The following is a 12,671-nucleotide window of genomic DNA, read 5'->3' as shown; positions in this document are numbered from 1 at the left end:
CAAAACATCACCAATAATGATAATGCAGAAACCGCTGCATTCAATGAAGCTGAGATGGAGTCTGCTTCTGTGAACGATGCTCAGATCATGGACATTGCTGATGGACAGTATGCTGGGGAAGTTTATGAAATTATTGAACCGAATAACTCGTATCCAACTACACATGTCATACCGACGGAAACCATTGAAGAAAATGCCCAGTACATATATTACATTACACAAGTTCCATCAACCCTGGAACCTCCAGCTGAGCCACTTCAATATGACGTCATTTCAAACGTAGAATCGCTCCCTGAGACTGACTTGGCCGAAACCATGGACACTGCAAATAATGCAATCTTAGAAAAGTCGTTAACTACCTATTTCAAAACCTTCACGAGTAATTGATGTTTTTTTTTTATTAATTTATGTTCGCATTCATGTGTGTCTATCCTAAATATTAAGATATTCGTCATATTTGTAACCGAGTTTGTAACACTAAACCGTAAAATTTGAATTCGCCCTTAAAGTTGTATGTTACTATTCGATGTTTTTGTTTACCTAATTTTATTTAATAACAGCGTGTGGATGGATACTGAGAAGTACGACTTGTGTTTACACTTTCACCGTAAATCTGATTACACCAGATTAAGATATACAAATGTATGAAGCCCGAATACTTCACTATTTTGAGGAAGGCTACTATCACTTAAATAAATTTATTAATCAGTCAAGAACTTAAAACCATATCTTGTCAGATTATCGCACCAGAATACGGTTTCCCATTATTTTAGGTTCCATTGAAGTGCGATTTATGATTTGTTTATACACATCCAAACTACTTTTGCAATCTCTAGTATTTACGAACCAATGCACTAGCTTATCACGGTACCACCGTAAATACCACGTCTAGAAAATAAACTCGTTTCGATGGTCGCAGATAACACGGCACCTCTCAAAAGTCAAATGGGTGAACAAATGCAGGTCATGCAGGTATTCACGCAGCAAATGCAAGCAAGGATGCACTCTGAAACAATTCTATTCATGTCTTTCAAGAGCCTACGCTTGCATTACTTTTCATCTGCGGGTTGGTAAATAAAGTTCTGGTTCGCCCGTGTTCTGGTTCGCCCTCTGACATCGTTTTTCGGGATAGGCCTAATCAGAAGACGTTTGAAATCAGCTGATTTCGGGGGCCTTTGAGAGTTCTTCAAGAAAATGACAGTGTAGTGTTTGTGCCTTTGTTCGACAGTTGTAAACAGTGGCATATCCCCCTCTGTCAAGCTATTTTCTAGGCCCTCCACAAAATGTTGTGCGCAAGTTAACAGCCAACAACCGAAACCGACGAAATAAATTCCCGATACTGAAAAATATTGAATCATCTAAAAAAGACATCTGCTGTTGAAATGAAATTGTATTAACTCTTTTGACATTTGGCTTGTGCCGTGTTATCTAGAGGCCATGGAAACAGTTTTATTTTTCGTAAACACGGCGCCGTACAAACGCAAATGTTGTGAACTCATGCATCGGTCCATGGAAATGAATACTTTTTAGTAAACTGTCAAACTACAGAAGTCGTGTGTTGTGTAGACACAAGTGCAATGACAAAAAAAAAAACATTTTTTTTAGTTAATCGGTTATATTTAATTCTAACTCATTGCTTCTGTGTTTCAAATATTAATTCAGTGAAAGATTATTGGTGATTGTGTCTAGATCTTGCCTTCGTTATTGAAATAGTTACACAAACGGTCGCGAACATCCTTTGCAGATTGGATACAGTTCCTGCTCATAGATCGCTGCAGATCCTCCATTAAAGAAGGTTGATCATTATTCTCATCCGGTGTAGGGCATGGACATTTCTCAGTGGCTAGAAAGTTATGCAGGTAACAACATGCCAATACTACTTTTGTTGCTTTCTCGGGTTCCAAATTAATGGGTTTCTGGAAAACTCCGAATCTGGTGTTAAGAATACCAAACCCATTCTCAACGACGGATCTTGATTGTGCTACTCTTCTGTTGTATTCCTGGCGTTCTGCGTTTAACGATTTTTGTGCGTATGGTTTCATGATGTTTTGGTGTAGTGCGAAGGCCTCATCTCCAATAAAAACATACGGATACGTTGCAGTTGTGTTCGGAAGCGGGGCCGGTGCTGGTAGGTTCAAAGAGTTGCATTCCAGTAGCTCTCCAAACTTTGAGTAAAACATTACTCCACCATCGGAAATTTTTCCATTAACGCCAGCATCTACCATGATAAACTCTCGTTTAGCATTAACCACTGCCAGTAACACGATACTATGAAATCCTTTGTAATTGTAGTAGAGTGATCCTGAATGTGCTGGTTTTTTAACGGCGACATGCTTCCCATCAATTGCACCCAGGCAGTTCCAAAACTGGTACTTCTCTCCAAATCCATTGGCAATGACCATCCAATCTGCTGCTGTCGTGGGAAACTGAAAATAAACTTTTCTTCTATACACTATTTACTAAATATATGTATCAATGGTATTTTACCTTAACATAATCTCTGAGTACATACGTTATTGCTTCACATGTTTCCAAAACGGCTTCGCTAATTGATGCTGGGGACATCAAAGTGGAAAATTTCAAGTCTTCAAAACTTCTTCCTGTAGCTAAATATCTCAACGTCACTGCCAAGCGTTCCGTCACAGTTATGCACTTTCTCATATGAGTATCTTGGCGGCGAATAAGCGGATCAACCATATTTAATAGTTTGTTGTAAGTCTCACTATTCATTCTGAAATAGTTTAGGAAATCTTCCGGATCTGATACAGAAATTTCACTGAGAAGAACGACATGTGAATAAACATCGCGCTTTTTAAGCCACTCTTTCATCCAATATCGTCGTTTTTTATCACGTTTAACACCAAGCGCGAGAATAATTGCAAAACAGGCTTTCTTACGTGGATCCATTTTTGTTTGAATGAAATGGACACCATGCTTATCGCTCGCTCCTTTCAAATATATTGATCAAAATGATTTTGGTGATTCTGTCATTCCATCATTCCATCAATGAAATTCGAAGCGATGTACAAAACTCGGTGGCGCCACACAAGGATGTTCGACATGTATACGCAGTGGGCCTATATACTGCTTTCAAAAGCCTAAAAAATGCTAGCCAGCTAAAACATTATTGAATCTGTTTTGTTATAATACTGCATAATTTTGAATATGCGTGGATTGCTCTTAAAAAATATTTTTCCGATCTGGAACTATGAGCCTGAATCCTGCATTAAACCGTTTTCTAATAAGATTTTTCACAAGGACAAAATGACATGATCTCTATTTTAAGAAGAAACTTAATAGCATTGCATGTACATACTTGAAGATATTCAAATAATTTCTCGAACAATGCTTTCTAAAGGTCGATACAAGATTATAATCATTTTTGATTACCTTCAACGATTTTGTCATGCGACTGTCCGCAAATGGTAACAAAAATTTGAAGTTTTACGATGAACAATTCTGTAACAAATTTTGAAAACGACGTATAATCAATGGTGTTGCATTGATTATACGTCGTTTTCAAAATTTGTTACTGAATTGATTAATTGAGTTCAATGATGGAATTCAAAGTCCAACAAAGGTACATATGTTAAACGTTGAAATGAACGATATTTTATTCATCATATAATGTAAACATATCATCTGACATATTCTATTTATTTTAAAATCCTACAACTTAACCAAAAACACAAGCAAGAGGTATGGATGTCATTAGTACAAGAAGATTCATGCCGGGCTATCAAAATGGATAGAAGTAATCTATGAATTTTGAATTGCAAGGAATTGAAACATAAAATTTGATTAATATCATTTTTCAAAAAAAATTAGCTGACGATTATAAATTAAGAATGTCATTCTGCACAGTTTTAATAATCAAGGAATAAGTACTAACAAAAATACGCCCTTAAAAAATGTTGCACGAGAAAATCGATTTCCATTCTAGCCCTGGACTGGATGTTCTTTCTCGTGATTATGAATAGCTATATCACTACCTCAGTCGCACTCCAGGATCGTTTCCAGAGACAAATGCCATCTCCCTTGCACTGCTGGAATATGGATTGGTTAATAAATTATTGAGGAAATGTTTGGCACAACCTCAGGGGAAATATTGAGAAAACTGGTTGATGTGCAGAGTTTAATCAAACTGCAGGAGGGGAAATATTGAGGATGGATCCCTCTACTTCAATCCTCGCTATTGCAGGTTGATCAGTATTCCATCAAGATTCAACATTATCGTCCATCTTTTCCTCAATAAAAATTTATGCAATACATTTAGCAATATTGTCATCAAATTGCATTTCTTGATGGGTTTGAAGAAAAGATTGAACCTCTTGGTTGAGTCAACTTATTGATAAGTGTAAATGGCACTAATGATTCCGTGTTTCACAATCGCCAATCGTCGCGTCGTCGTGGTGGATGGTTACATCTAACATGTAGGCTCTCAGCCAGCCTCTCCTTTCCATCGGCAGCTCTCTAGGATGCAGTTATGATGAAGGAACTCCAGTCCATGCAGCCGCCGCCGCCATGTGCAGCAGATATTCTCTGCGGGAGGTCTTCAGGCGATGGGTGCGGGTGGCTGGCGGCCGGGTCTGATGTGTTTATTTGATTTCGATACGGTTGGACGATGAAGATGGAGGATGCAAATGGAAGCTGCCAAGGGCCGCGTAGGTACCGTTCGTCGAAATTGAACGGTGGTGAACGGTTTGAGGTAGGCTTTAGGAGCGTTAAAACTCACCTAATGCTGAACTCAGGTTTGACTTCAGAAGGAATTGTCGAAGAAGTACTATGTACTAAGAAACGTTAGTATGTTTGTTACTCAATATTCTTGCTGAGCATCTTGTATGGCGTGGTCTTAAATTAATTGTGCTGCTTATACTCGTGATCATTTTAAGCATTTTTACTGCTTCTACTCTGAATTAATAACCTCATATGCATCGCTGTGCTAATTGCAACACAACAATCACAAACCATAACAACCTAACCAGGAAATCGTGATTCCTCATAATAAAGAATTGTTGCTCTAGAGATGTATACAAGATAGGAGGATACAACGGGATATACTCTTGCATATTCGTTTCTCCCACATTTCAATGCAATCACAGCTTATTTAAACAGTTCGCTTCTGACTGCAAATGATCAACATCCGCCAGTCTTTCTACTGACCTAGAATACCTCGGTAAATATGATTATGAAAATCACACAACCAATTGAACCATTTAACCGTGGGAATAAATTTCCATCAGCACACCATACCTTGCCAGAGTTGCACATTTTCCTTCTTCTTCCTTACCTCCAACCTCCTCAACAACAGCTTCGAACCGTGCAGAAATCCGCACGTTAGACCGCCAATCAGCCTACAAACATACATAATTCGACACACAATAAACGAACCCCCCGAGCCCCACCGCAAGTACAAACAATCTCACACGTATTATGAACAGAATCCGTCGAGTTACTCTCGATTTAAGTCGAGTTTGCTAGTTTGAGCTCCCGCTTGCTGCGGTCAGAGTGCGATCAAATCGAAAGAAAAGCTAGCTAAGACCCTAGCTGTGAGTGCGCCATTCAGTAAATAGAAAAATCGACATGTAACCCCAGCTTCAGCACGCGGTGCGGCGGTGGGAAAATGTACCACCTATACCTACCGACCGCCAACCGATCGTTCTTCACATCATCGTCGTCACGTACCTGCACCTTCCTAGAGATGATCGAGCATTACTGGCACTGCAAGCAGTTGGGGTTTGGCCCAGCGGGGGTACCTTTGGCTGTAGGGTGCCCCATCGCGATCGGAGCATCGTCGATTTCTGGAAAAGCTAGGTGAGGGGTATTAATGTGAAAGAGCGAGGAGTGCACTGTGGAAATATTTAATACAAGAAGGTGGTCAAAAATAAATTCAGCACAGTGCAGTGTCTACCAAGTGAGTAAAACTGATACAGCCTTAGCTCACGAGAATAAACACCAGCACCTGCTCGATCTTCGAGAAGGGAGCCATCAGTGTAACATACGATGCCGTCTGAAATACTTCTTTCCAGATATCCAGATGTCCACTCTTCTCGCGAAGGGAATTTCGTGGAAAACGTCCTATATGGAAAATAACAAGCAATTGTTAGATCACTTGGAGCAAGGACAATTTTGTCCCAATTCACCAAAAGTGGAAACAAAGAGGTGTGTGTTGATGTGCGGTTCACAGGAGTTTCATTTAGTAGACAGAGTATCCGTAGACGGTAAGTGCAAGAAAGTGCTTCTTATTTGAGATGAATGTGTAGTGGAGCAACGTCAAGGAGAACTTCGAGCGCTGCCGTGGGAGTTGAAGAGAACGCTCCAGACATCGCCATTAAGCACATCCTTTGCAGATGGCCTAACTTTGATTGGACCGTTCTCACTTCGCCCTTTTGCCACCACACAAGACATCCATAGGCCAATATTGGCCGAACAACAGTTGTGTAGATCCATTTAATATACTTGGGTTCGCCTTTCCGTAAAAAAAAACAATAGATGTTTTACTCTGATTAACCGAAAGGCCATATTGGCGACACCAACCCTCAACTACCTGAAGGGCGCTTTGCATTAGGTCGAAAAGGGTGGTGATACACATACCAACTAACAATGCTAGATAGTCGTCGGCAAAACCATAAGTAGGAAAACCGCTATTATTGAGTTGCCTCAATAGCGTATCTGCTACGAGATTCCACAAAAGCGGTGACAAGACTCCCCCTTGGGGGCATCCACAAACACTCAATTTCCTAATCCCTGCTAGACGCAATGTCGAGAAGAGATATCGGCAATGACTATCCCTCATGATTAATATGCAGTCTTGTATTGAATCTCTGGCCTAAACCTTTCCTCCTATTTAATATATTTACGTCTACTCTCAAAATTCGCTTGATAAGTCATCGGAGAGAGTATATTAGGTAATGCACTCTATCTAAGGTTAGCAACACATACTAAAGATGACACCTAGATATCTGGGGCCATGCATTCTCTCAGATATAGCCCTGCGCATGATTTGTTTATAAAGACCTATAACCGGTGAGTATTCATCACTTATTCACATCATGCTTCACAGCACAGATTCCACGCTGGAGTTAAAGGCTCGAACTTTCGTGTAATCTGAATGTCCCATACTTTTCTCAAACTAGCAATAGCAATCGATTTTCTTCAGTAAGCAACAGAGGCAAATCTGCTCAACAGATACCTGATAAAAAACAAAGCACGTGTACATGTATTTAGTGGAGGATTGGGGCCTCTTTGAAACCATCTGCAATGCACTGAAATTTCCTTAAAATGTCTGGAAACTGAGAGCCTACGAAGCCTCATAAAACCCAGGTAATCTCCCGAAACGTCCTGGAACACCATGAAATACATTGTAACGCATTAAAAAAAAACCCTGAAATTCCATTAAAAGCCCGCTGAACCTCCCCAAGCGGCCATATAAAAGGAGGTGGAAAGAACCCCTCGATGGTTCTCTACAGCATCTCTAGAGATTGCTCGGTGTGAGTCATTTACACATCGTGTCTTAGTCATTATGACCCTGTGATGTAGGCGATAGCCTACTTATTCATATTAGCACACTGATACAAACCTATTTGCTTTCTGTTATCTCGATCTTCAGGAACGTTTCATAGGCATTTTGGAGGGTCTCATGAACGTTACATGAGGTCCGCGGAGGTTTTCGGTGGTATTTTAGAACGTTTCAGAGGATTTCCAGCGAGTTTTGCAAGCGTTTTCGAGGTTTCGAAGGGTTTCGGGTGCGGTATAGGGGTCTGAAGAAGTTTTAGGGGAGAGCTCCGGAGGCATTTTCGGGAATTTCTGAAAGTCTCAGGTGCGTTACATGACGTCTGAGGGGGTTTCAGGGGGTTTCCTATTGTGTTTGAGAAGTTTCAGATGATGTAGCGAGTTTTCGCATAGCGTTACAGGAGTGTTTTCGTGATTTTAGAAGGTCTCAGGTGTGGCACATCGGATCTTAGGGGACTTCAGGGGATTTGGTGGCATGTTAAGAAGTTTTAGAGGATTTTCACGGATTTCCTAAGACGTTACAGGAGCTTTTTAGGTAGTTTTGGAGGGTCTCAGGTGCGTTACATGAGGTCTGAGGGGGTTCCAGGGGGTTTTCGATGCTGTTTTAGGAAGTTTCAGTGTATTTTCAGCAAGCTATCGCAAGACGTCCCTTTAACCTTCCGTAACTCGCGCGGTTGGCCATCACCGTCAGCGCCACGCTTATGCTGAGTACAAAAAGCGAGATTTTTTCAACGTGTTGTACAAAATACAACAGCGCGATCGTTCGAGGGTTAACGTTTTCGAGGTTTGAAGGCATCTCAGATGCGTTACATGGTGTCCGGGGGGGATGGTTTATGGGATTTTTGGCGATTCTTTAAGAAGTTTCAGAGTATTTTCAGGGGTTCTGGAGGCGTTACAGAAGCTTTTTCGAGGGTTTTGGAGAATCTCAGGTGCGTTACATAGGGCCCGAGAGGGTCTCAGGGGGTTTTCGATGGTATTTTAGGAAGTTTCAGAAAATTTTCAGCGAGTTTTCGCAAGGTGTTATAAGCGTTACAGGGAGGGGGTAGTTTATGAGGCATCTCATAACCCTGACATCTCCCTCCTCCCCTCATACTCACCATAACTCCACTCATTACTTCTTTCCCGTATACCAACCTTATACCTGATCTCCAGATGCTCTCAACACAATCAAATTCCATGTAGGTAACGTTAATTTGATGCTAATGATCTCGTGCTACTAGTGGGATTCAATGAGCACAAATACAAATAAAAAACAAACTAGCGGCGTAGGTAGCGGTAGTGGAGAGGCGAACCTCTTCAGGAGTGGGTTAGAGAGGTCTCTTTTTAGGAGATCGGAGACGGGAGCAACTTGCTGCGCACGTACTACAAAGGTCCTCCCCGGTTAGTATGTCGGGTGAGATAATGGACAGAGCGTGGTCGAAGAGAACCATCAACAATAATAGAGATGGGCTCTCTGCGATGGAAGTGACTGCGCAGCAGCTTAACTCCATCATTGAGATTGGGTCCTCGAAGTCTAATATTAGTAAGGACCTCAAGCGGGCCCTTATTAACCTTCATAAGCGACCAGGCACGACCACGAGAAACTTGTGGAAAATGCCGCTGCGGCAGAATTCGGAGATTCCGAAGTCTGTCCAGGTAGAGGCCTTCGTTTTTGTGAACAGCCCAAAAAGTTCAGTGGAATTGATTGCTTTCGACAAGCATCTGCAGAAGCCAGCTACCAAGCTACCAAGCGCTGGTAAGTCGGACCCCAGCCAGGCGTCCCAGTGTAACGACCCTAAGTCGTTATCACCCTTACTATTCCATACTAATTAGGATTCCTCAGTAAATATAATGTAATTGTCACTTATGTGGAACATTGGCACTTTTACCCTAGTAGCGATAAAGTTTGCGTTTAAATGTAAAAACAGTAAATATAATGTGTCGCCCGAGTACGCACATGTGAATCAACGGTTCACCGTTAAGATAAACAAAGACCTAGAGGTCAGAACGCTCCGAGCGAGCACGTTGGAATCTACGAACCACCGTTAACGTAAATAGTAAATAGCGAGTCACGTGGGGTTCAACGAATGTCCGTTAACACCCAAAGGTATGAACTAGGTAGCCAAAACAGACGTGTACAGTCATAAATATTACTTGAAAGCCAACTTATAAAAGACATTACTATGTTCAGAGGGGGGCAGTCAGTATGTAGTCAGTTAATAGTTGAGTTTATAGAAGTCAGTTGATAGGAGTTAGTTTATAGATGAAAGTCTATAGTGAAATCTAGATGGGGAAGTCTAGAGAGTTAAAGTGTGAGCTGTGCTCAAGTGATAAGTTTTAGTTTTAAGTGTTTTAGTTTTATAAGAACAATGGACAATATAAGTGAAGAAAGGAAGTGATGTAGCAGTTATCAATTTGATGACAGTACCATGGGGGGGAAAGGGAAATAAAGTACATCTTTTTGTACAATATGGTGACAGCGGTGGGAGTTGACGTGTTTTTTTTTTCAAATATATGTAAAATTAAAGCTGTTGTAATGTAAGCATTTTGCAGGAATCATTAGATTAAGAAACGGATTGTATATTAACCTCGCAAAATACTTCACACTACGCATTATTAATATATTACCTGTTCCTTTCAATCGTTTCTCCACGCTGGTTTCTGTCTGTATATTCGCTACAGACCTTCCCTTTTCCCATTAGAGGTTGTGGGTTCCTGTAATGAAACTAAGATCTTGTGTTTAATTCAAATTTTATACAATAATTTTCAATCGCTGAAATAGTCTTTGACCACAACTTTATTTTATTTATTTTTTACTTATTCCTCATTTATGTTGTTATATATACATCTTTATATATTATATATCTTTGTATATTATATTCAGTAAGATTATTCATTCAACCCTTTTTTTTGTTGGGTATATAAGTCACTGCGACCAGTTTTTAGATCTACTGTGTCATTCATGCAGCCTTGCTTTTCAGGTGAATTATTTTTGTTTGTCTTTTGATGTTCTTCATATTTAATTTTCACTTATTTATGTTTTGTTGTTGTTTTTTCATTATTGTTCAACCCCCTATTGGTTGTTATAATTTTCCCATACCCACATTTTTCCCATTATCCCTATCCCTTTATTTATTTACGAGCATTGTAATGCCCGTATTCTGTGACCCGCATCCTTTGTCAGTTGGTAATGTTGTCCAATACTATTGATGCTTCTTTCATACATTTACAAACTCGATGTTTCATCCGGGGTCGCGATCCCCTTGTCCATTCACACACTCATTCTCTCTCATTCTTTGAAATTGTTCCCTACTGTCAGTTATGTTCTGTCATGTATATGTGTGTTGTATATATTATTGATTTTTTTTTTTTTTTTACGGTATTGTTTGTGTATGGGCCCATACGATGTTTTTATATCGTCTTCAAAAATCATGTTCACATGTTATTTTTATTTCATTCGGTTTATTCCATTGATTCACCTTTTTCTTAGCATGTTCATGCCCCAATTGTTCATTAAATTCTTTTCATTTATGTTACCCCAAGAGATCCCTCTTATTATTAGTTCATTTCAGAACTCAAGAAAAAAAAATCATTTTTCTTTTGTCTTGTTTTGCAAAGTGTATTGCCCATAATATCATAGAATAATATTTGATCGTATGAATTTATTGTTCAGCATCTATTTTTGTTATTGTTTTTCATTGAATATTTATAACTTAACGGTTTTTTTTGCATCTTTTTTTTTTAAGACAAGTTGTGCTTATTATACTAGATTTTTTTTTAAATATTTTTGTATCATTCAATATTTGTTAAAATATAATAAAATTTATCTAATATTTACAAGGTTGCTATGTACATATTTACAAATATACCTATCTTGATCGGTGTATGGTGGTTACTCATTATACTTTCGTAGTCTATTATTATGAACTTTTTCTAACCTTTTCCCGTTTTTAAAAATAGTTGTCTGTTCGCTGGGAAAACTGACCACTTCATATGGTCCCCTCCACTGGGATTGCAGTTTTTGTCCTGATCCAGTAGGATTCGCCTTTACAAGAACCAAGTCACCCCACATTGGTTGCCAATCATTGGCTTGTTTATCATAAACTTCTTTACGCTTCTTTTTTGATGCTGTTAAATTTCCTCGTGCTAAGTTGTGGAGATATTTCAAATTCACCCTCAACTCATCTGCATAATCTCCGTAAGTAAATTCCATATCTCTCATTCTGTAAATAGAATTTGGGATTCTTGCTTGCCTGCCATATAATAATTCAAATGGTGTAAACCCTGTTGACGAGTTTATCGTAGTGTTGTATTGAAACGTGAAATGTGGTAAAAGTTTATCCCATGTTTGAGGATCGCCTCCAATAAATTGACGTAAATAAATTTTCAGTTCTCTGTTAGATCTTTCTACAAGATTTGCTTGAGGATGGTAGGCTGTGGTTGTAATCTTTTTAATTTTCAAAATTTTACAAACATTTTTCATCAAATTGCTTACAAAGTTTGCACCATTATCAGTTACTAATTCTTTTGGTGCTCCAAACTTGCAAATAAAATTATCTACAAATGCTTTGGCGACGGTATGACTTTCTTGATTTTCCATTGGTGCCACCGTTAAATATCTAGTCAAATCATCTTGTATCACCAACCCATATCTGTTGCCATTATTAGATTCAGGTAGTACAACGATATCCATAAAAATCTTTTCAAAAGGTTCTGCGGATGTAGTAGTAATTTTCATAGGCATTTTGTTTGCAGCTCTGATTTTGTTCTTTTGACATGAATCGCATTGCTTGACATAATTTTCTATATCTCTACGCATATTTTCCCATTTGAAAAGAGGATTAATGCGTTTCAACATGCGTTTGCTCCCAACATGTCCACCAAGCGGGCAGTCATGAAATTCTTTTAAAACTGTTTCTCGCTCTTCTGGAGATACCCACATCCGATCCTTATCGGGAGAATACAACGTGAAATTCTTATCAAACTTATCAGCAATAAATCTCATAATATTTAGGTATGGAAGCCTTTGAACATCCCTAAATGAAATTATTTGAATATTTTTCGCTGTTTTTGCAAACTTTGGGCAATTGACAAATGCATCCACAAAACTTTCTAGAACCAAGTTACAGTCACCGATTTGAGATCGTTTAGACCCGTTCAAAATAAATCCCCATATTCTT

General features: G+C 39.2%; 2 protein-coding genes across 2 annotated transcripts in view; one reads left to right on the top strand and one right to left on the bottom strand.

Moving 5' to 3' along the window:
* Positions 1 to 12,671, top strand: part of LOC109419618 (mucin-2) — a 481,698-nt gene that overhangs the window by 396,087 nt on the left and 72,940 nt on the right. The window lies entirely within an intron of this gene.
* LOC134287442 (putative nuclease HARBI1) lies at positions 1,248 to 3,355 on the bottom strand. Its single transcript, XM_062849265.1, has 2 exons — positions 2,488 to 3,355; positions 1,248 to 2,426 (listed from the first exon to the last, which is right to left on the bottom strand). Exons 1-2 carry the CDS (start codon positions 2,905 to 2,907, stop codon positions 1,686 to 1,688), a joined length of 1,161 nt encoding a protein of 386 aa, XP_062705249.1. The 5' UTR covers positions 2,908 to 3,355; the 3' UTR covers positions 1,248 to 1,685.

The sequence above is a fragment of the Aedes albopictus genome, chromosome 2 (genome assembly GCF_035046485.1).
Source record: "Aedes albopictus strain Foshan chromosome 2, AalbF5, whole genome shotgun sequence".
Classification (NCBI taxonomy): Eukaryota; Metazoa; Arthropoda; class Insecta; order Diptera; family Culicidae; genus Aedes; species Aedes albopictus.
This window is presented reverse-complemented; position numbering and strand designations above follow the sequence as displayed.